The 23,248-nt window shown below is 42.9% G+C and overlaps 1 protein-coding gene across 1 annotated transcript in view; it reads right to left on the bottom strand.

Annotated features, from left to right (window-relative positions):
• stx17 (syntaxin 17) overlaps positions 1 to 23,248 on the bottom strand; it is a 37,904-nt gene that overhangs the window by 9,545 nt on the left and 5,111 nt on the right. The window contains exons 4-6 of the mRNA XM_061954939.1: positions 10,134 to 10,451; positions 3,852 to 3,902; positions 1,857 to 1,943 (exon numbers count right to left, since the gene is read on the bottom strand). Coding sequence (XP_061810923.1) covers positions 1,857 to 1,943; positions 3,852 to 3,902; positions 10,134 to 10,451 — 456 coding nt within the window. The remainder of the gene's footprint in view (positions 1 to 1,856; positions 1,944 to 3,851; positions 3,903 to 10,133; positions 10,452 to 23,248) is intronic.

The raw sequence follows: 23,248 nt of genomic DNA, 5'->3' as shown, positions 1-23,248 counted from the left end.
TATTTAATTTTTTTAGAAAAAAGTTCTAGTTTTAAAAGAATGAAGTATTATTTTTTGGGTGGAAAATGGTGAATATACGGTTATATAAAGTATTATATACAAGTTGTATACAGTATTATATACAGGTTGTATCCATTATTATATACAGGTTATATGCACTGCAATGAGATGGCGACTTGTCCAGGGTGTACCCTGCCTTCCGCCCGATTGTAGCTGAGATAGGCTCCAGCGCCCTCCGCGACCCCAAAGGGAATAAGCGGTAGAAAATGGATGGATGGATGGGGTTATATGCAGTATTATATACAGGTTGTATACAGTAGTATATACAGGTTATATACAGTATTATATACAAAATATATACAGTACTATATACGGGTTATATACAGGTTGTATACATAATTATATGCAAATTATATACAGGTTACATACAGTACTAAATGCAGGTTATATACAGTACTATACACAGGTTGTATACAGTATTATATACAGTACTATATACAGTATTATATACAGGTTATAAACAGCATTATATACAGGTTGTATACATTATTGTATACGGTATTATATACAGATTGTATACAGTATTATATACAGTACTACATACAGGTTGTATACAATATTATATACAGTACTATATACAGGTTATATATAGTAATATATACAGGTTTTATACAGTACTACATACAGGTTGTATGCAGTAGCCGTGTGGCTTTGAGGGAGAAACAATTCTAATATGTGGGAAAAATAAATTCACTGAGAAAAAGGTCAATGAGAAAATCTATTTTTGCAGGGAAATAATTATAATTGCACAATATTAAAATGTTGTTTTTTTTTCGATAAAAAAAGAAAAAGAAAAAAGTAAACAACCATGAAGTATTATTTTCTTTCCAAATGAATATTTTGCAAGAATAGAGATGTGCTGTTTGTAATCAACGTTAATGTAGACTGTTTTATCAGTTTAGGTTAACTTATTTTTACACTTGTGTGACCATTTAAAATGTCTTTTGATACAAGATATCTTGTTACATTTTTAGTGGTTGACTTCTTTTTACACTCGTGTAATGTAAAAAAAGAAATGTATACATGATATATTGTTACATTTTAAGTGGTTAACTAAAATAGATTGTTCTGTCCTGTAACACCAATTGATATATATTTTAGGAAAATTAGTGAATTTTGGGCAAACTTTGCTTAAATATTTATTAACGCAGGACTGAAAAAAAAAAAGTGATTTTCCTGGTGTGGGCGTGTAAGTGTGTGTGTAAAGTAGAGTGTAGAGTGGCTCCAACCAGTGATTCACAGCAAAACTTGGACATTTTGAGTGTGTCATATGTGTGAAGGCCACTGATGTACACTCACAGCGCAGAGTGGGTATGCTCAAATGGCAATAAAAACATGAAACGGTCACTCAGAGCTCACTTGGTGCAACACACACACACACACACACACACACACACACACACACACACACACACACACACACACACACACACACACACACACACACACACACACACACACACACACACACACACACACACACACACACACACACACACACACAAAAGCGCTCTATCACTTCTCTCGATCCCTCTCTTTTCTCAATTTCCTTAATTGTGGTTTCCCTCTCAATTCAAGCGGATCAATAAGGACAAACGCTGTTGGAATGGCTGCAAGGCAAAGTGCCATCGATCACCTTGTTTCCCCAAAAACACACACACACACACACACACACACACACACACACACACACACACACACACACACACACACACACACACACACACACACACACACACACACACACACACACACACACACACACACACACACACACACAGAGAGAGCATACACACCTTCCCCAGGCTCTTGGTCCCCTCCTCCACGTTGGCAGCGGCTGTGTTGACGTTGTCCTCGATGCTGTCAATCTTCTCCTGCTGGGACTGAAACACGGGGGTTAGGCACGAACACACACACATACGCATATTCACATGCACACACACAAATCTACAAGCTGACACATACAGTGTTAACTTATGTGTGTGTGAAACATCTTTTGACATCCCACCTTTATTGTGGGGACATTTATGTATTTGTGGACATTTGTGCTGTGGACCCCACAAGAAAAGACACTAGGAATGGATGAGCTCCTTTCACCGCGTTAGACGGCACGTGTGTGCGTGTGTGTGTGCGTGCGTGCGTGCGTGCGTGCGTGCGTGTGTGTGTGTGTGCGCAAGTGATTGTGTAGATCCCATGAAATATTCAGAGTGGCAGCTGTCTCTCTCCCTATGAGGGCAGGGTGGACACAGTGACCAAACAACAACGAGGACACTTTCCACGGCCGTGACCGGCGATTCATGCTTTCAATATCTGTGAAATATCAAGCGGTCCACAAATGATTCATATCTGCTGGACAATTGTTGGATGACCCTTGTCTACAAATGAACGTCATCGCTCTTCTGTTGTTTGCTAACAAACAACAAATGATCACCAGAGCACCGATGTGGGAGTTCCTTTAAATCTGTTGCTTTATTGTTCTTTTTCCTTGTTTAAAATTGTATTTCTTCAATGTCGTGGGCCACATTTCGGACACATTTTGTCTACTAGATTTTTGTGCACGTAAAGTGACATCCACTCTGTAAGCTACCACAACTCTGGTCGACTATGTAGCTCGTTAGCTTCCTCCGTGGTGAGCGAACCATGATAATTTAACTGGGGAATGGAGTGTTATTGCAGCTGCAGTTAGATGAGGCGTTACAACATAAATTTTTTGTGCAAAATGGTTCGAAATCAGAATTTGTGGAGGTGGGTGGTACACTCTCAGAACGAGTCGTACACACACACAGGAAATAAAGTTGCACAAGGCCACCAATCACAAGGTTGGAGTATTTTGGAGGTGCACGTCATGCTACACAGGAAGTAACTAGCTGCTGTAGCGTACACAGGAGCATATCGCAAGTTAGCGAGCAAGCAACTAGAGCACTAATTGCAACTTGAGCGCTAAGAGCTAGCTTAAATGCTAAGATTATTATAATAATACATTATAATTATTATTATTATTATTTTTAAATTTCAAACCTGCAAGGTACAGTAAGGAGGGTGGCCTTGCCACTGCCATTTATAAACATACAATGTGTTAATGTGTATTTAAAGATATTTAGATACAAAATAAAATTAAGGAAATAAAATTAATCAGGTCTTAAAACAAATTGTTTTAAGATGAAAATGGTATGACTTTGTGGGTTCCACTGTAAAGAATGTCCAACAACACATGATAGCTTCTTGATTGATATCATTTCAATTTGCATGCTTTGATCAAACTCAGTCACTGCATAGAAGGAACATTAAGGAGGTTTGTGGGATTTAGAAAAAGGCGGAAAACAACATGCAGAAAGTATTTCCACTATGGTTGTGTACTAAAATATTAGTCCCCCACGAGACGTGAAAACATGTCTATGCTCTTTCTCCTCCTCTCGTCTGTTTGCAACCATAACTACATCTGCACTCTCTTTCTCTCTCTCTCGCTCCGCCACTGTTAATCTCTCCTCCACTTGTCCTCCCTCCATCCCTGAGGGGCAGGTGATAATCTCAGCCGTCTGTTCTCCACCTGCTCCGACGCATCCCATGTTTCCCACCTCCCTTTGCCTTCTACCCCCCACCTCCAAATCTTCCATCTCTCCCTACAGTCTTTCCTTCTGCTGCGGTGAGAGGCCCTCCAGGGTCCCCGCAGTCGTCCTTAAACAGATCTGTTCTCCCAGAGGAGCCCCATCAGAAACACAAACAGAGCTGGGTGGAAAAAAAAAGGCACACGAGCGCTCGACGCGTAAAAGCTAACTGTTGTTCATACTTACATGGACCAGCACAGAGAAGGTTGTCACCAGACCACTCAGTTCCTTCAAATCCTGAAAGGAATAACATGTTGGTGACATATGCAGTATAATCTTGTAATGAGGAAAATTAACGTCTAAACAGAGGATATAAGTAAATTGAAAAATGTTTTTCATTGGTAAACAGCGAACACTTAGATCCAGCAGATGGTGCTGTGGTGAAAAAAGCCTGGTTTCATAAAGTGTATCGCTGCCCCCTGTAGGACAGCCTTGAAACAGTATTGTACTAATTTTTTAATTAGACTTTGACGGAGATGTTTAGAATTTGTTAGTCTACAAATTTAATGAATCTAATAAAAGAAAAGTGTAATAAAATATGACCTAGGTCAGCGTTTTAAATAAAATAAAAAAAAAAAAAAAAATTATATATACACATATTTATATACATATATACACATATACACATATATAAATAGCCAACCTTTGCTCCGATTACTGCTTTGCACACTCTTGGCATTCTCTCGATGAACTTCAAGCACACCTGTGAAGTGAAAACCCTTTCAGGTGACTACCTCTTGAAGCTCATCTAGAGAATGCCAAGAGTGTGCAAAGCAGTAATCAGAGCAAAGGGTGGCTATTTTGATTTATTTCACCTTTGTTTGTTAAGCACATAACTCCACATGTGTTCATTCATAGTTTTGATGCCTTCAGTGACAATCTACAATGTAAATAGTCATGAAAATAAAGAAAACGCATTGAATGAGGTGTGTCCAAATTTTTGGCCTGTACTGTATATATATATATATGTATGCATACTATATATATGTATGCATACATATGTGTAAACACACACACACACACACACACACACACACATATACATATATGTATATATACTTGCTTATGCTTATGGCAGTCCATCGATGTCGATAATGACGTTGCTCCAAACGAAGTATTGGATTGGTTATTGTTGTGCCTTTCGCCTGTGCATAGCCAGGTGGCTGCTCAGGCCTATGCGTGATCCACAGACTTTGTCACAGGAGGGGCAGGGGAAGGCAGCAGTGATGGTCGCTGGTGCTGTGGCATGTTGGTGTCTTTGTGCACGCCGCTGTGCTCTCCGCTCTGTGAACTTCTCCTGAAGATGAGTGATTCCCTGGTGGCAGGTAGAGCTCCAGGTCTGGCGGTCAGCAGCCAGGGACTCCAGTGCTGGTGGTTTGATGTCACACTTTTTCAGGAGAGTTTTAATGTGGTCCTTGTACCGTTTTTTTCTGGCCCGTGGCCGACCTTTGACCGACTGAAAGCTGGCCATTCAAAATCTGACGGGGTAGGCGGTGGGCTGGCATACGGATCACATGTCCGACCCATCTTAGGTGTTTTTAGCCAAGGAGTGCTGTGATGCTGGGTGTGTTGGTCCGGTCATAAATTTCAGTGTAGAGCACCCTGTCTTCCCAGGTCAGACCTAGGATCCTTTGGAGGCAGCGGATGTGGAAGGCCTCGAGACTCTGGATGTGCCTCTGGTAGGGTGTCCAGGTTTCAGAACTATAGAGCAGCGTGGAGAGGCAGACTGCCTTATACACGGCTGTCTTGGTGGAGATGGTTAGATTCCTGTTCAGGAAAACCCTGGACCGTAGCCTTCCAAAGGCAGAAGAAGCCAGACCAATACGGGCCTGGACGTCATCGTCAATGGTGCAGGATAGCGACAGGGTGCTACCGAGGTAGGTGAAGTGGGGGACGGTGGCTAATGGGTGCCCGCCAAGGGTGAAGATCGGCGTGTTTGGCTAGGGAGTAAACTCCTGCACGAGTATTTGTGTTTTCTTGGTGTTTATCTGAAGACCGATGGCACTGTAGATGGAGGCTACCACATTCAGTGCGCGCTGGAGAGACTCTGGTGAGTGTGCAAGTACAGCACAGTCATCTGCATACTGTAGTTCCAGAATATGCTGGGTGGTGAGTTTAGTGGTGGCTTGGAGGCGACGGATGTTAAAAAGGTCACCATCCAGCCGGTATTGTATCTGAATCCCATCTGTGAGGTCCAGGTGTTTATGGGACAGGAGGGTGACAGTGGAAATGAACATGTTGAATATGGTTGGGGCAAGGACACACCCTTGCTTCACCCCCACATCCACACTGAAAAATGGGGATTGTTGGCCGCCGTTGCTCACACAGGCCTGCATGCCATCATGTAGCTGTCGCAGTAGGTTGCAGAACTTTGCTGGAACACCTAGTTTTCCAAGTACTTCCCACAGCAAGTCCCGGTTTACTGTATCGAAGGCCTTGGACAGGTCAATGGATGCCATGTACAGGTCTTTGCGGTGTTCTCTGCATTTTTCCTGTACCTGTCTGGCAACAAATATCATGTCTGCGGTGCTCCGATCACGTCTAAAGCCGCATTGAGATTCGGGCAGGATGTTTTCGGTTACATGAGTTGCTACTCGATGTAACATGATCCTTGCTAGCACCTTCCCAGCTGCGGATAGTAGGGAGATACCTCTGCTGTTGCCGCAGTCTGCTTTGTCGCCTTTGCGCTTATAGATCATTATGATGCTAGCATCCTTCCAATCTTGCGGAATGACTTCAGACGACCAGATGGCAGTGATCAGCTGGTGCATTCTGCGGTGCAGGAGATATCCACCGTGCTTCAAGATTTCTCCCGGGATCTCGTCAAGGCCTGGGCTCTTGTTGTTTTTTAGACACTTGATGGCCTTGAGTACCTCTGAGAAGCTGGGAGAGGAGTCCAGCGAGTCTACAGGGGGCAGGCATGGGAGGTCAGAGAGTATGTCTGTCTGTACAGGGTTTGTGGTTTTCAGCAGTACCCTGAAGTGCTCAGCCCATCTTTCCAGGATCTGTTGTTTGTCCTTGTAGAGAGTGGTGCCGTCAGCTGATCTAACTGGGGTGATGTTCTTCCTCTGTGGGCCATAGATGGACTTGATGGAGTCGTAGAAGGCATGAGAGTTGTTGGTGTCTGCGTGATGTTGTATTTCGCGGGCCTTCTGGGTCCACCAGTCGTTCTCCATGGCTCTGAGGGTGCGCTGGGTTTCACTTCTGAGGCGGATGAGCTGAGCCTTCAGGACGGTGGATTGAGGGTTTGATATGTGAGCTGCAAGGGCCTTGTGTTTTGCCTGAAGCAGGTCATAGATTCCTGGCGCACTATTGTCAAACCAGTCTTGATGTCGCCTTCTGGTGTACCCTGTAGACTCCACGGCTGCCTGGTGGAGGGCAGTGCGTAGGGTGCTCCAGGTAGGTCCAGTGTCCAGATCTGGTGGCACTTCAGGAATCTTGAACAGCTGATCTGCTACCTTTTTCCTGAGCTGGTTGACGGAGTGTGTGGACTTCAGTGCATCGCAGTTGAGCCTCTTGGAAGGTGGTGTTTTTCTCTGTTGAGGACGTATTTCTAAGTCAATCTTTGTTCTGATCAGGCGGTGGTCAGTCCAACAGTCAGCTCCACGCATGGCCCTAGTGATGTGCACCTCCTTCCTGTCCGCGTGGCGGGTGATGATGTAATCTAGGAGATGCCAGTGTTTAGAGCGAGGGTGTTGCCAGGATGTTTTGTACTTGTTCTTCAGTTGGAACAAGGTGTTTGTGATGACCAGTTGATGCTCAGAACATAGAGTGAGAAGACGGAGACCATTGTTGTTGAGCTTGCCAACACCGTGCCGACCCATCACTTCCCTCCACAGTACACTGTCCGAGCCCACTCTTGCGTTAAAATCCCCTAGAAGGATGAGCTTGTCAGTGAGTGGTGTTTTGCTGATGGCGGAGTGCAGAGAGGCATAGAACTCTTCCTTACATTGAGGGTCGGCAATCAGTGTTGGGGCATAGGTGCTGATGAGGGTGCAGTAACGGTTATTGGTGAGGGGAATCCTCCAGGTCATCAACCTTTTGCTAATGCCAACTGGAGATTCGGGAAGCTTCTGAAGTAGGGAGGTCCGCACAGCGAAGCCTACACCATGGAGGCGGCGGGAGCCTTCCGGAAGCCCTTTCCAGAAGAAAGTGTATCCTTCTCCCACCTCGGCTATGGAGTCCTCCCCATGGAAGCGGGTCTCGCTGAGGGCCGCAATGTCGATATTATACCTCTTCAGTTCGTGCGCCACCAACGCTGTTCTTCTGCGGGGACGAGATGAATCATCACGCACATCCAAAAGCGTACGGACGTTCCAAGTCGCTAGTGTGAGTGTCAAGTCGGGTTTTATTCTTGTGTTTTCGACCGCATGGGGGATGACCCGGCAGCTGCGGTAGGCTGCCCGGGAGTGGAGGAACAGACCATTTTTAGGCCACATTTTCTAGGCCTTTCCCATCTCAGGGTGAGCAGGGTGGGGCTGCTCAGTCACGTGGGGAGCTGCCGAAGAGACACGCTGTTCCGTCCCGTACCTCAGCGACCGTCTATCCCACGCCGCCTGCGTGCAGAGTTGGGCTAGATACTCCCAGTCACATCCTGACCTGTTTCTGCCACCCTTCTCCATCGCCGCAGGACTTGGAGGGGAGGGGATGGGGTGGGCGTGTTTGGAGCAGGCCTGCGCAAGGAGTAGATTAGAGTGAAGGAAGTGGTGCGCAGTCACTACCCTCACTACCTTGGCTCCCCCCTACGTCTTCCAGTGGCATGAAGAGCTCATGACGACCTTCTGCAGGAAGGAGTTGCAGAAGACTGCCAGCACACCGGTTTGTTGATGGCTGCCTGATGCGGGTCTTCACAACAGATTTGTCGTTAGGGGTTTACTCCCGTAGCCAAACACACACGGTGCACCCAGTAGGCAGTGAGGCACCCTTAACCTTCATCCGCCTTTACTGCCGGGGGCGACGCGTCATCCTCCGCCAGTTCCGCCATTGAGGTTTTTGGATCGCTCTTCGTCTGGAACCTCCCCCTCGACCTTACCGCCATGGTTGAACCTACCAGGAGCCGAGGCTCCCGACGGCATCGCTCTTAGGTTCATTGGAACACACAAGGCTCTCCACCACGACAAGGTGGCGACCCATGGAGAACATATATACATACATACATACATACACACATATATACATATACATACATACACATATACAGTCGTGGTCAAATGTTTACATACACTTGTGAAGGACATAATGTCATGGCTGTCTTGAGTTTCCAGTAATTTCTACAACTCTTAATTTTTTGTGATAGAGTGATTGGAGCACATACTTGTTCACAAAAAACATTCATGAAGTTTGGTTCTTTTATGAATTTATTATGGGTCTACTACTGAATATGTGACCAAATCTGCTGGGTCAAAAGAATACATACAGCAACATACATTATCAATGTTGGTCATGGCATGGCCTCTTAACTTTATTTAAAAATTAAAGTACCACTGATAGTCACACACACACTAGGTGTGGTGAAATTAACCTCTGCATTTGACCCATCCCCTTGTTCCACCCCCTGGGAGGTGAGGGGAGCAGTGAGCAGCAGCGGTGGCCACGCTCAGGAATAATTTTGGTGATTTAACCCCCAATTCCAACCATTGATGCTGAGTGGCAAGCAGGGAGGTAATGGGTCTAATTTTTATAGTCTTTGGTATGACTGGGCAGGGGTTTGAACTCATGACCTACTGATCTCAGGGCAGACACTCTCTAACCACATGGCCACTGAGCAGGTTCATGTGAGTGATTATGATTGACGACACCTGTTGACTTCTTTGAGCCCATTTAAATAGGGCTCAGGTGATGCAGTCATTACACTCGGTTACAAACGTGACAATGGGAAAGTCAAAGGAACTCAGCACAGATCTGAAAAAACGATACACCTCCTTCCTAAAGAGTGTTCTTCACTTGAGTGGATGTTGTGAAGGGTTTTTCTTCACCGTGGAAAGGATTCTGCTATGATCCACCACAGTTGTCTTCCGTGGACATTCAGGTCTTTTGAGTTCCCAAGCTCACCAGTGCACTCTTTTTCTCAGAAGGTACTAAACTGTTGATTTGTCCACTCCTAACATGTTTGGTATCTCTGATGGATTTTTTATTTTTTTCATCCTCAGGATGGCCTGTTTCACTTTCACTGAGAGCTCCTTTGAAAATCTAAAGTGCTGATATTTTGAATTGAGAATCGATACTAGAACGTACAAATTTGGTATCGGCTGTGTTGATATTTCAGTATCGATCCACACATCACTACTGATCGATACAAATATCAACAGTAACAATACTAAGTATAGTATCAGTATATGGCCATTATTAATGTGGTTAGAACAATATTTTTTACTATCTGAAAATCTTTTGTTTTTGTTATTGTTTACAAACTTAGGAAATATGTGCCTTGACACAGGAGGACTTTAGGGCCGTAGTGTAAGTAAGTACCTCTTCCAGGTTGTCCCAGGACTCAGCAGCATTCTCTTGCGCAGGGATCTCTGGTAGTTGAGACTGAACATGCCATCCACAAACCGACTCCTCTGCCTCTACATCAGCACATAAACTGCCGGATGATGGCTGAACATCAGGCGACGGCAAAGACAGCGTAGGATGAGGTGCAGGGTTGGAGTGCAACAGCAGGAAGTCTCGTGTAGCGGACGACGCTCTGTCCTTGACCGGCCTGACGAGCCTCTCCAGAGCCGCGGCGTCTTCAGCGCGCACGCGGCTGCACAGCTTCTCCATTTCTCGAATGTTTGCTCGCAGCTGCTGCACAGGGTCACATGACAAGACAAAGGGAGTGTGAACGTTGGATTCATGGTGGCAGCACAGACACACGAGGAATGCTAAGTTTAGCTGCAGTTTTGTTGGACGCGCAGATCATCACACAAAGTGGATCAATTTGATGTATGATGGAAACATCCAAGCTTATGTTTGCAAAGAGGATTCAATCAGTCAATCAGAGGACTAACTAAAAAAACAACTAAATTGTACACACATTATTTTTTATGGTCCATTTCTGCAAATACTGTATATTATTACATCTTTTCATGAGACATTTTCAACTTTATCAAACGTCTCGGTTATCGTACAGCCAAACTAGTCACTTGCTTGCGTATCATTCCTCGGAATTACTTAAAAAAATAAATAAATATGTGTGTGGTATGTTTGTTCATAGAATTGGCAGAATGATTGAACACTGCGAGCAGCGTCGAGTTGGGGTATTTTGCAACAGGGAGGAGCTTTTGCAAAGTTTAGCTTTTTATTTTCAGATCACATTTAAGACTTTTTCAAGACCAAATTGAAAATAATTTAAGACCATTTCACATGTACAAAGACATAAAGGAAAATCAGAGCGCCAGAATGAATTGTACCTATATGAATTAATTCACTGCTCTTTCACATTGAAACAAAATGGTTGAATTTACTAAATACACCAGAAGCTTCTCTATTGTAAACTACATGAAAAAAAATTAACAAATATAACAGCCATTTATCACATTTGCCATAGAACTGTTTTCTTGCAAAATTGGTGGAGTGTGCTTCATTCGTATCAAGTGTTTTCATGTACAAACTCCGTTTCCATATGAGTTGGGAAATTGTGTTAGATGTAAATAGAAACGGAATACAATGATTTGCAAATCCTTTTCAACCCATATTCAATTGAATGCACTACAAAGACAAGATATTTGATGTTCATACTCATAAACTTTATTTTTTTTTTGCAAATAATAATTAACTTAGAATTTCATGGCTGCAACATGTGCCAAAGTAGTTGTGAAAGGGCATGTTCACCACTGTGTTACATGGCCTTTCCTTTTAACAACACTCAGTAAACGTTTGGGAACTGAGGAGACACATTTTTTAAGCTTCTCAGGTGGAATTCTTTCCCATTCTTGCTTGATGTACAGCTTAAGTTGTTCAACAGTCCGGGGGTCTCCGTTGTGGTATTTTAGGCTTCATAATGCGCCACACATTTTCAATGGGAGACACGACTGGACTACAGGCAGGCCAGTCTAGTACCCACTCTCTTTTACTATGAAGCCACGTTGATGTAACACGTGGCTTGGCATTGTCTTGCTGAAAGAAGCAGGGGCGTCCATGGTAACGTTGCTTGGATGGCAACATATGTTGCTCCAAAACCTGTATGTACCTTTCAGCATTAATGGCGCCTTCACAGATGTGTAAGTTACCCATGTCTTGGGCACTAATACACCCCCATACCATCACAGATGCTAGCTTTTCAACTTTGCGCCTATAACAATCCGGATGGTTCTTTTCCTCTTTGGTCCGGAGGACACGACGTCCACAGTTTCCAAAAACAATTTGAAATGTGGACTTGTCAGACCACAGAACACTTTTCCACTTTGTATCAGCCCATCTTAGATGAGCTCAGGCCCAGCGAAGCCGACGGCGTTTCTGGGTGTTGTTGATAAACGGTTTTCGCCTTGCATAGGAGAGTTTTAACTTGCACTTACAGATGTAGTGACCAACTGTAGTTACTGACATTGAGTTTCTGAAGTGCTCCTGAGTCCATGTGGTGATATCCTTTACACACTGATGTCGCTTGTTGATGCAGTACAGCCTGAGGGATCGAAGGTCACGGGCTTAGCTGCTTACGTGCAGTGATTTCTCCAGATTCTCTGAACCCTTTGATGATATTACAGACTGTAGATGGTGAAATCCCTAAATTCCTTGCAATAGCTGGTTGAGAAAGAGCCCAAGAACCAACCTCCGGGCTGATGATTTTAGGTTGTCCTGAAGAATTTGGAGGTAATCCTCCTTTTTCATTGTCCCATTTACTGTCTGTAAAGCACCAGTTCCATTGGCAGCAAAACAGGCCCAGAGCATAATACTACCACCATCATGCTTGACGGGAGGATGGTGTTCCTGGGATTAAAGGCCTCACCTTTTCTTTTCCCAAAATATTGCTGGGTATTGTGGCCAAACAGCTAAATTTTTGTTTCATCTGACATCACATGGACAAAGAAAAGACCTTCTGGAGGAAAGTTCTGTGGTCAGATGAAACAAAAATTTTGCCACAATACCCAGCAATATGTTTGGAGGCATATACAGTATATATACACACACACACATACATACACATATACAGTATACACATACATACTCACTTACACACATACATATATTCATACATACATACAGGGGCGCCGCTAGGGATTTTGGGCCCCATGAAAATAATCTTTACAGGGCCCCCAACACAGTGTCATTATTTTTTCTGTATTATAATTTCATCATCATTAGGGGCCTCTCTGGGCCCCCCTCCATCATGGGCTCCTAGAATCTGTCTCCTTTACCCCCCCTTTTCGGCGCCCCTGCATACATACATACATACAGTATATGTACATATACACATATATACATTTATTTACACATTAATACACACACATACGTACATTCATACATACATATACACACACTCATATGCATACATACATACATACATCTACTATACACATATATACAACAAAAATATTTACAACCATACTGTGGAGAATGCCTTCTCACTATAAGAGTTAATTCCTTTTGTCTTACTTTTAGACCTCTCTTGGTGATGCTATTGTTGCGTTGTAAGGGCTGGTTTCCTAAAGCTTTAGTAAAACTTGGCCAAGTACTATTCTGTCTCAGTGGTCCTCTTTACTCAACATAAATGTCATCCAAAAGAACTTGGAATCGACCAGTATGTTTTATTCCCTCAGAGGAAGACTGGTCGCGCGCAACAATACACACACATATATTTAAACAAACAAATCCATACATAAGCCGGCGGAGCACCGATCCAGTCCCGGAACCCATCGCCCACTGAGAACCAGCCGATTAATTTCCCCCGTCCCACAGGTCGAGCCGCACGCCTCCCCCCACGGACAAGCCCACACCCAGAAGACTGCACAATATCAGGCACTAAGTACCGACAAGCCAACCAACACGACAACAAACGAAAACAAAGCCGGCAAGTTCGCCAGCCCCTACAACCACCTCGCGCACTCACCGCTACAAACCACAACAGCGGCTACCCCCTCGCACTGGACTTACGGGCGTTTGTTTCACAAACAAACTGCAGCAAAAAAAACAGCTGCAAAACCCCGACAACCAGCACGACCCGATCAAACCAAGTTGACCAAAAAAACGCAACGCTGACGAGACCATGGAGACCAGCCAGCACCAGACCACAAGTCAGCCCAAACGATAACACGCAAACAAGAGACACCACCCACCACCAAGAAACTCCACTCCCCGATTCATCCATCCATTTTCTACTGCTTGTCCCTTTTTGCACTACTACCCAAACAACCGAGCCACAGCACCCACAGCAAACAAGACGGCTGCGCTACCCTGGCACCAAGCCACCAACACAAACCCCAAAGCGCAAGTCGGAACAGGCGGACATAGACGCCAAATAAACCAGGAAGCGAAACAGCTGACCACCCAAACCACAGCCATAAAAAAACACCCCAAAACGTCAAAAAGATGACACAAATGTACAAACACACAAATAAAAACGCCATGGCCCTATTAAGCCAGAACAACACTTGATGACGCCAAGTAAGCCTACCGTGCAGCCACTCAACCCAGTCATACAAAACAAAAACAAAAAATTTAAAATTGAATAAATTAAAGTAAACAATGTATGTTAATACTAATTAATAACACATATTTGTTTTAAATGTATGTATAGTATACATTTTTTGAGCATTTTTAAAGAAAATCATATCATCATAGCAAATTATGCGATGCTGTCATGGTGACCACGCCCCTAACCATGCCCCCAGTGCCACAGGTATGTTGGCAATCTAGGTTAAACCCTGCAGTATAGCACTTTACATTGTGTTCAAAGTGTACCAACCTTCACTAAAATATGGACTTTTGTTGAGTCTGGAACCCATTATTTACATTGTTTCTTATGGAAAAATTTGCTTCACTATAGAACATTTTCAATTTACGAACCCTGTTGAAGAACCACTGTATTTCAAATTGTTTTCTGCGTTAAAAAAAAACTATAATTATTCTTTTCAAATATGTGATTTGTGTTAGTTGTTTTTTAAGAAGGGATCTTATCGTGGGATCACACTCCTCAGCCTTCCCGGTAAGGTCTATTCAGGTGTACTGGAGAGGAGGCTACGCCGGATAGTCGAACCTCGGATTCAGGAGGAACAGTGTAGTTTTCGTCCTGGTCGTGGAACTGTGGACCACCTCTATACTCTCGGCAGGGTCCTTGAGGGTGCATGGGAGTTTGCCCAACCAGTCTACATGTGTTTTGTGGACTTGGAGAAGGCATTCGACCGTGTCCCTCGGGAAGTCCTGTGGGGAGTGCTCAGAGAGTATGGGGTATCGGACTGTCTGATTGTGGCAGTCCGCTCCCTGTATGATCAGTGCCAGAGCTTGGTCCGCATTGCCGGCAGTAAGTCGGACACGTTTCCAGTGAGGGTTGGACTCCGTCAAGGCTGCCCTTTGTCACCGATTCTGTTCATAACTTTTATGGACAGAATTTCTAGGTGCAGTCAAGGCGTTGAGGGGATCTGGTTTGGTGGCTGCAGGATTAGGTCTCTGCTTTTGGCAGATGATGTGGTCCTGGTGGCTTCATCTGGCCAGGATCTTCAGCTCTCACTGGATCGGTCCGCAGCTGAGTGTGAAGCGACTGGGATGAGAATCAGCACCTCCAAGTCAGAGTCCATGGTTCTCGCCTGGAAAAGGGTGGAGTGCCATCTCCGGTTTGGGAAGGAGATCCTGCCCCAAGTGGAGGAGTTCAAGTACCTCGGAGTCTTGTTCACGAGTGAGGGAAAAGTGGATCGTGATATCGACAGGCGGATCGGTGCGGCGTCTTCAGTAATGCGGACGCTGTATCGATCCGTTGTGGTGAAGAAGGAGCTGAGCCGGAAGGCAAAGCTCTCAATTTACCGGTCGATCTACGTTCCCATCCTCACTTATGGTCATGAGCTTTGGGTTATGACCGAAAGGACAAGATCACGGGTACAAGCGGCCGAAATGAGTTTCCTCCGCCGGGTGGCGGGGCTCTCCCTTAGAGATAGGGTGAAAAGCTCTGCCATCCGGGGTGAGCTCAAAGTACAGCCGCTGCTCCTCCACATCGAGAGGAGCCAGATGAGGTGGTTCGGGCATCTGGTCAGGATGCCACCCGAACGCCTCCCTAGGGAGGTGTTTAGGGCACGTCCGACCAGTAGGAGGCCGCGGGGAAGACCTAGGACACGTTGGGAAGACTATGTCTCCCGGCTGGCCTGGGAACGCCTCGGGATCCCACAGGAAGAGCTGGACGAAGTGGCTGGGGGGAGGGAAGTCTGGGCTTCCCTGCTTAGGCGGCTGCCCCCGCGACCCGACCTCGGATAAGCGGAAGAAGATGGATGGATGGATGGATGGTGTTAGTCGTTTCGAGTGTCTGCAACAGATTAATTAATTTACAATATTTCCTTTTCGAAAAATTGCTTCAAAATGTTGTCTTCGTCTGCACTTTTGGAAGGGATTACTAAGGAAAATGTAGGTTAAACTGTATTTGCAGAAATGTGAGGAGTGTACTCAGTTTTCTAAGGTACTGTGAGTTTGTATTGGTGTTAATCTGTCTGTCAGCCAAGTGATTGACAGGTGGTTATTTCAAGGTCTTCCCCGCTTTTCGCTTGAAGTCAAAAGAACGCCACACCTCTGTCAAAATGAAAATCTTTTTCTTAATTCCTCTGTTGCATCAGTGCTAAAGTTGCCCTCCATCTGACAACTGCCTTCCAAATGATCTTCTCCGGTGATGTAAATGTTGAAAAGGGAAAGACAAGGTTGGGGGTTGCTTAATAAGCCTGAGAGACGTGAAGCAGGAAAAACAGGAGCCCCTTCATCCCGCCATGCCCTGAGGGTGACAAGAGGATTACACCTTAGCCATCCACCCTCCAGGCCGATGCTCGACCTGGACCGAAGGGGGTCACCGTGCTGCAGATAACATGTTTTGCTAATTACGCAGCATGAATAAACATGCGTGCAGTAATGTGCGCTCACGTGCATTAAACTGAAAAACAGAGCGATTAACAAGGAGGAAGTCGGGTCAGGCACCTGTCAAGTCTGGTCGGGTCAGGCACCTGTCAAGTCTGCTGAGGAACGCATCTATTCGTCTGTCTGTCTATCTATTCTATATGTTTGTCCGTCAGTTGTATGTCTGTCATCTGTCTACCACACTTAAAGCAGAGTGCACTAACCCAAGTCTAGATTAACACCGTGAAAACATGGGAAAGCACTCTCTGTACATCCCCAAGGGCTTTAAGGGTCAGGGTCAGAGGATTGGTGGGTGCCTATTGGCTTCCAGTCAACAGCAACCCTCCGGGAATTTTACACCCATCACGTTAACAAGTACAAACACACACACACACACACACACAAGCACACGCACGCGCGTGCGCACAAGTTCATCCATGGGTACCAAATCTGGTAATTTTTTTTCTGTTATAAGGTGAATTTTGATGCAGGGAACAGCTGTACCTGCAAATTCAAACACCTTTTAAGGGGTCCTATCATGAATTTAGTCTTTTCTGACTTATAAATGTTGTTACAATGTTGAATATTCGGTTTGCCAGAGCTTCAACTTATAAGGTTCATGCATTTGATTGTGTGAGTTTGCACACAGTGATGCGTCTGTTCGCAGGGTTTTGCAGTCTGGCTATGTTGTAATGTCACAGCAATGTGGATGTACTTATTTGGACATTCGGTCAAGCTGTTATTTTTATATAATCTTGGTATGTGCATAAAAACGCTGTTTTTATGCACTCTTTGAATTGATCGGAGAGTGTGCAGATGTGTCTATTGTTGTAACCGGGTGGATATCTTAAGTTTACTTTCAACCATGTCTGGGAAAAAATATCAATGACTACTTCAAAAATATATTTCTGTTTATACAAATTTGAAAAAATGTGGTTTGAATCCCAAAAATTAGACTAACCTCCGTGCTATTTTCAATTGACCTTTCATCTAAAAAATTCTCCAAAAAACAGTCAAATCCCAATTGCACCTCTACATAACACGGAACTTCCTCTATGAACCTTTCCAGCCTGGTTTTCGCCCTCGTCACAGTACAGAAACTGCCCTATTAACCAACCACCTCCTCACGGCAGCTGACTCTGTACGTCTCTCTATCCTCCTCCTGGACTCGAGTGCAGCCTTCAACACCATCTCTCATCCAATCCTGCTTAATAGACTCTCATCCTTTGGCATCATCAACACCCCCTGGACTTGTTTCACTGTTACCCCACAAGCCACACTCAGTTCATACAGCTTAAATTATTTAAATCTGATCATTCTGCAGACATAACAGGTGTCACGTAGAGATCTGTCTTGGTCATATATTCTGTAACTTAACATTCACTTCCACTGCCACGTTTATGACACCCAGCTGTACCTCTCTACCAGGCCTAATGTAACACTTCCGCCCTCACTCTTCACCTCCTGCTTATTTGAAATAAAATCCTGGTTCACCTCAAACTTCCTCAAATTAAACAGTGATAAAACCGAAATTATTTTTATTGATACAAACTATTGCTATCATAACTTTTGACAACTCCCCAGTGTGCCCCTCACCTTAGGTTTAAGAGTCAGGATGTTATCTTGTATAACACACTGTCATTCCAATCTCACATCAATAACATCAAGCGCTCTGTTTATGTCCATCTCCGTAATAATAACCACCCCTCTCTTACTGTTCATGCTGCCTCCATCCTTGTTCACAGTCTGATCACCTCCTTCATCGATTATTGCAACTCCCTTCTCTTTGGCCTCCCCCAGAAATCCCCTCCAACTGGTCCAATAACTCTGCTGCCCGGATAGTAACCAAAACTAATTTCATCACATCAAGCCCATCCTTCAAATCAGGCAAAGAATTGACTACAAAATCCTTCTCTATACCTTCAAAGCCATCTACGACTTCATCCCTACTTATTTTTCTGACCTCAACATTGCACCAGATCCTCCTCCTCTTCCATCCACCTTGCTGTGTCATCAACCCCTCTATCTCCAAACTCTGGACTGCTCTACCATCTGCAATATTGACTTCCTTCATATGTTCAAATCCAGACTCAAAGTAACTGCCTCTACACTCTCTTTTATTTGTTTGTTATGTGTTGATTTTATCCGTTATTGTTTTATCATTGATTTTTTTATTTTTTTATCTGTATTTTGCATTGTAAAGTGTCCTTGGATTTATTAAAAGGTGTTTATAAATTAAATATATTATTATTATTATTTAAATAGTGGACATTTTCAAAAGATAAATACTGATACTTTTGGAAAAGGTTGGGCGCGGTTTCATTTGCAATCTGGGAAGATAAATATCAAAAAACAGGTTATAAAAGTAACAGTGGAGCAAAACATACACCAAAGCATATCCAATACATATTGACTAGACCACAAGGAAGTGCTGTAGATGTAGATTAAAATGAGCATAGGTCCCCTTTAAAAGGGGCCTTATTATGCAAAAATAACTTTTTCTACCTACTGGTACCTGCTATTGTATTCATCGTAAAGCAAAATGCATAGAGTGCTGCTTGTGTGTAGCAAAAGGTGTTCCTCTGGTGTTGTAACATGTATTCCTTCACTCATTATGTTTGCAGTTTTGTGCATTTTTTTTAATAAAATCGTAAATTGAATCGCAATTGCAAATTTGGAATAAAAAAAAAAAATCGCAATTATGTTTTTTCTCTAAATCATGCAGGTCTAATACATACAGTACAGGCCAAAAGTTTGGACACACCTTCTCATTCAATGTGTTGCATGTTCTTTATTTTCATGACTATTTACATTGTAGATTGTCACTGAAGGCATCAAAACTATGAATGAACGCATGTGGCGTTATGTACTTAACAAAAAAAGGTGAAATAACTGTAAACATGTTTTATATTCTAGTTTCTTCAAAATAGCCATTTGCACACTCTTGGCATTCTCTCGATGTGCTTCAAGACGTAGTCACCTGAAATGGTTTTCACTTCACAGGTGTCATATCAACAGTAGCCACTCGCTCTCTCTCACTTGCACCAACAGACACACTCATGGCACTTAGCCACTAATGCGTTTATGGCCACACAAAAAGTTGGACAACTCCAACACCACACATGAAATGTAAATCCCAGGTCCTTAGACTATAACTCCCCAATCAGATGTGTGCTAATTCTAATGCCATTTATTAAAAATTTCAATTTATGTATATTAATTACAGAAATGCTGATTTAAAAAAAAATAATTTACAGATAGAAAGTTACACGAACGTAGTCTTTATCCCATGCTTACATCTCATTGTGCAACATGTGAATGTTTTAAGGGGAACTAAATGTAATCTCTGAAAGGGGTATACATTTTTTTCAAAACAGGACCCCCACCCAGACATATAACACTAGTACACAGCACATGAAAAACACATTTTTTTTTGTTATTGCCATTGTAAATGGGCCAAATCCCCTAAATTACAAAATAATCTCATGGAAATGACTGCTGTTATTTGATCATAATAATAAGACTAACTGATGTCAGGTTTGGGACTGGTGTGCTGCTGGTATGGCCACAGTGTTCACGTCTGATGTTGCTCACATGTGCTCCACTGAACGTTCAGGGAATTCTTGCATTTGCTCAAACACACCCAAATTTAGAGGGAACATTGCAGCCGATACGTCTTCACTTGTTATAAAATATATGTGGGTTTAGTGAACACTTCTTATACAGTGTTTAGATGGATTTAACAACATTATATATTATATGTGTTAATTTGGCAGTGGTTAAGGTCTTTTTACACTTGTATGACATGTACAAAATTGCCTGTACATTTAATAAAGGGAATATAATGACAAAAGTTTGGCCCTGATGTAAATTTTGAGGCATAAAAATCAAATTTTCCTTGGCAGAGTTAACGTCACTCACACAATGGAGGACACTGTATTGATGCTTTGAGACTTTAAACTGAGTTAACTTCCTGCTTGAATGAAACAGCAATATGGGTCTCATTTCATGGATAAAATTAATGTTACACATCTGCAGTCATACTTTGTCAGAAATTTCTACAACGTGAGAAATGACATTCTTAAAAACAAATAAGCACGTTTAGAAAGCATGTTTAGATATCACCTGGACGCAAACTTGAAAGATTCAATCAATCTTATCAATAAGTAAGTAAATAAATAAGTTGAGTGCTATGAAGAATTTACTATACAGCCAGCTAACGTCAACTTTTACATCACATGGCTTACAAAATTAGGTGTGGCACGCACGCACGCACGCACGCACGCACGCACGCACGCACGCACGCACGCACGCACGCACGCACGCACGCACGCACACACACACACACACACACACACACACACACACACACACACACACACACACACACACAAAGAGATGAAGAACATTATCTAGCATAATAGTTACATGGTTATGGTGATGGTTTGAGTTTATTTCAAACATGCATACAATTACAACATGATACATCACAATTTCCAGTTTCTCAAGGTGTACGAAGAAGCAAAGCTTATTTAATCCTACCCTTTTTCTATTACATAGCAATTCCTAACACTTTTGTTCACTAACTGTTCTCAATTTATTCACTATACACTCTATAAATAATAACATTAAAAATAAATAAATAAATATTGAAATAAGTTGTATTTCATATGGTAAAATTAATAATATTATCAATAAGTTCAGAATGTTTATCATGGTTTTCTTCTTTGTACTTTGTTAACACTTTGAGTTTAAAAATAGTTTCTTAAATTGAATCATATTAGTACACAGTTTGATGTCTTTACTTAATCCAAACCATAATTTAATTCCACATACTGAATAAGCGGTAGAAAATGGATGGATGGATGGATACTGAGTTCAATCCCGGGCTCGGGATCTTTCTGTGTGGAGTTTGCATGTTCTCCCCGTGACTGCGTGGGTTCCCTCCGGGTACTCCGGCTTCCTCCCACCTCCAAAGACATGCACCTGGGGATAGGTTGATTGGCATCACTAAATTGGCCCTAGTGTGTGAATGTGAGTGTGAATGTTGTCTGTCTGTCTGTGTTGGCCCTGCGATGAGGTGGCGACTTGTCCAGGGTGCACCCCGCCTTCCGCCCATGTGCAGCTGAGATAGGCTCCAGCACCCCCCGCAACCCCAAAAGGGACAAGCGGTAGAAAATGGATGAATGGATAGATATGGAATATACTAAAGGTGATGTACGTGCATACAAATGTTTTAAGTTACATTTTTCTGATGTAGTATTTCTCCTTTTTTGTTAGGAATTGTTGTACATTCTTGGGTAGCAGGAGATAGTTTGCTTTGTGCATAATTTCAGCTGTTTGCAAGTTCACTATGTCGTGGAATTTCAATATGTTTAATTCAATAAATAAAGGGTTTGAATGTTCTCTACATCCAACATTATGTATTATTCTAACTGATCTTTTTTGTAACAAGGTTAGTGGCTGAAGCTTACTCTTGTAGTTATTTCCCAATATACAGTAACTCAGATATGGTAACACTAGCGAGCAGTAAAGAATATGAAGTGATTTTTGTCCAATACATATTTAGCTTTATCTATTATTGATGTATTTGCACCTGGGGATAAGTTGATTGGCAACACTAAATTGGCCCTAGTGTGTTGATGTGAGTGTGAATGTTGTCTGTCTATCTGTGTTGGCCCTGCGATGAGGTGGCGACTTGTCCAGGGTGTACCCCGCCTTCCGCCCGATTGTAGCTGAGATAGGCTCCAGTGCCCCCCGTGACCCCAAAGGGAATAAGCGGTAGGAAATGGATGGATGTATTTCTTGCCACCTTATGTTGTATATTTTTTATATGAGACTTCCAGTTCATTTTAACATCAATTATTGCACACAAAAATGGTATTTCATTTACTCATATATATATATATATATATATATATAGGGTATATATATAGGGTTCTTCATCACGTACACAGCTACTTCTCCTTTTGTTTTTTTGTTGGTTATGTTGATGTAATTTAGTTCATATCCTTCCAGATCAAAATCCATTCCATTTGTATCATCAATCCATGTTTCTCTGACAGCGATCACTTTGAAGGGTTCATTGAATTGTTCTAAAAAGTGCTTCATGTTGTTGTAATTTGCATAAAAGCTTCTGCTGTTAAAATGAATAATTCACAATTTATCACATTTGATGTTTTGCTATTATATTGTTCATCTGTATAATAAAAACAATTATTACTGATGTGGGAGAAGAAAATTTTATCTGGATTTATATCATTCTCCAAATCCTGGTTTTTATGGTCTTTGGAGCGGAGGTTTTTCAGTTCCATATTTTCTTGTTCAACAATCTTTGATTGTCTTTCAATAATCTCTAGAAGTGTAGGTGGATGTGCTACTGAATCCAGGTCTTCTTGTTTAGTGGTCCTTTGGAACATAGTAGTGTTGATTTTGAATTTAGGTGCTTGTTTTCTGTCAGACTCGATTATCATCATCGTCGAGGAAGCAGTGTCAACCTTAATATTTGTCCAGATCCTTGATGTCATAGACAGCAAGTACTCTTGCTTCTGGACATCCATTCAGCTTGATGTAGGTTTTAC

This window comes from Nerophis lumbriciformis, linkage group LG04 (genome assembly GCF_033978685.3).
Source record: "Nerophis lumbriciformis linkage group LG04, RoL_Nlum_v2.1, whole genome shotgun sequence".
Taxonomy (NCBI): domain Eukaryota; kingdom Metazoa; phylum Chordata; class Actinopteri; order Syngnathiformes; family Syngnathidae; genus Nerophis; species Nerophis lumbriciformis.
The sequence above is the reverse complement of the archived record's forward strand: the minus strand, read 5'-3'. Positions and strand labels throughout refer to the sequence as shown.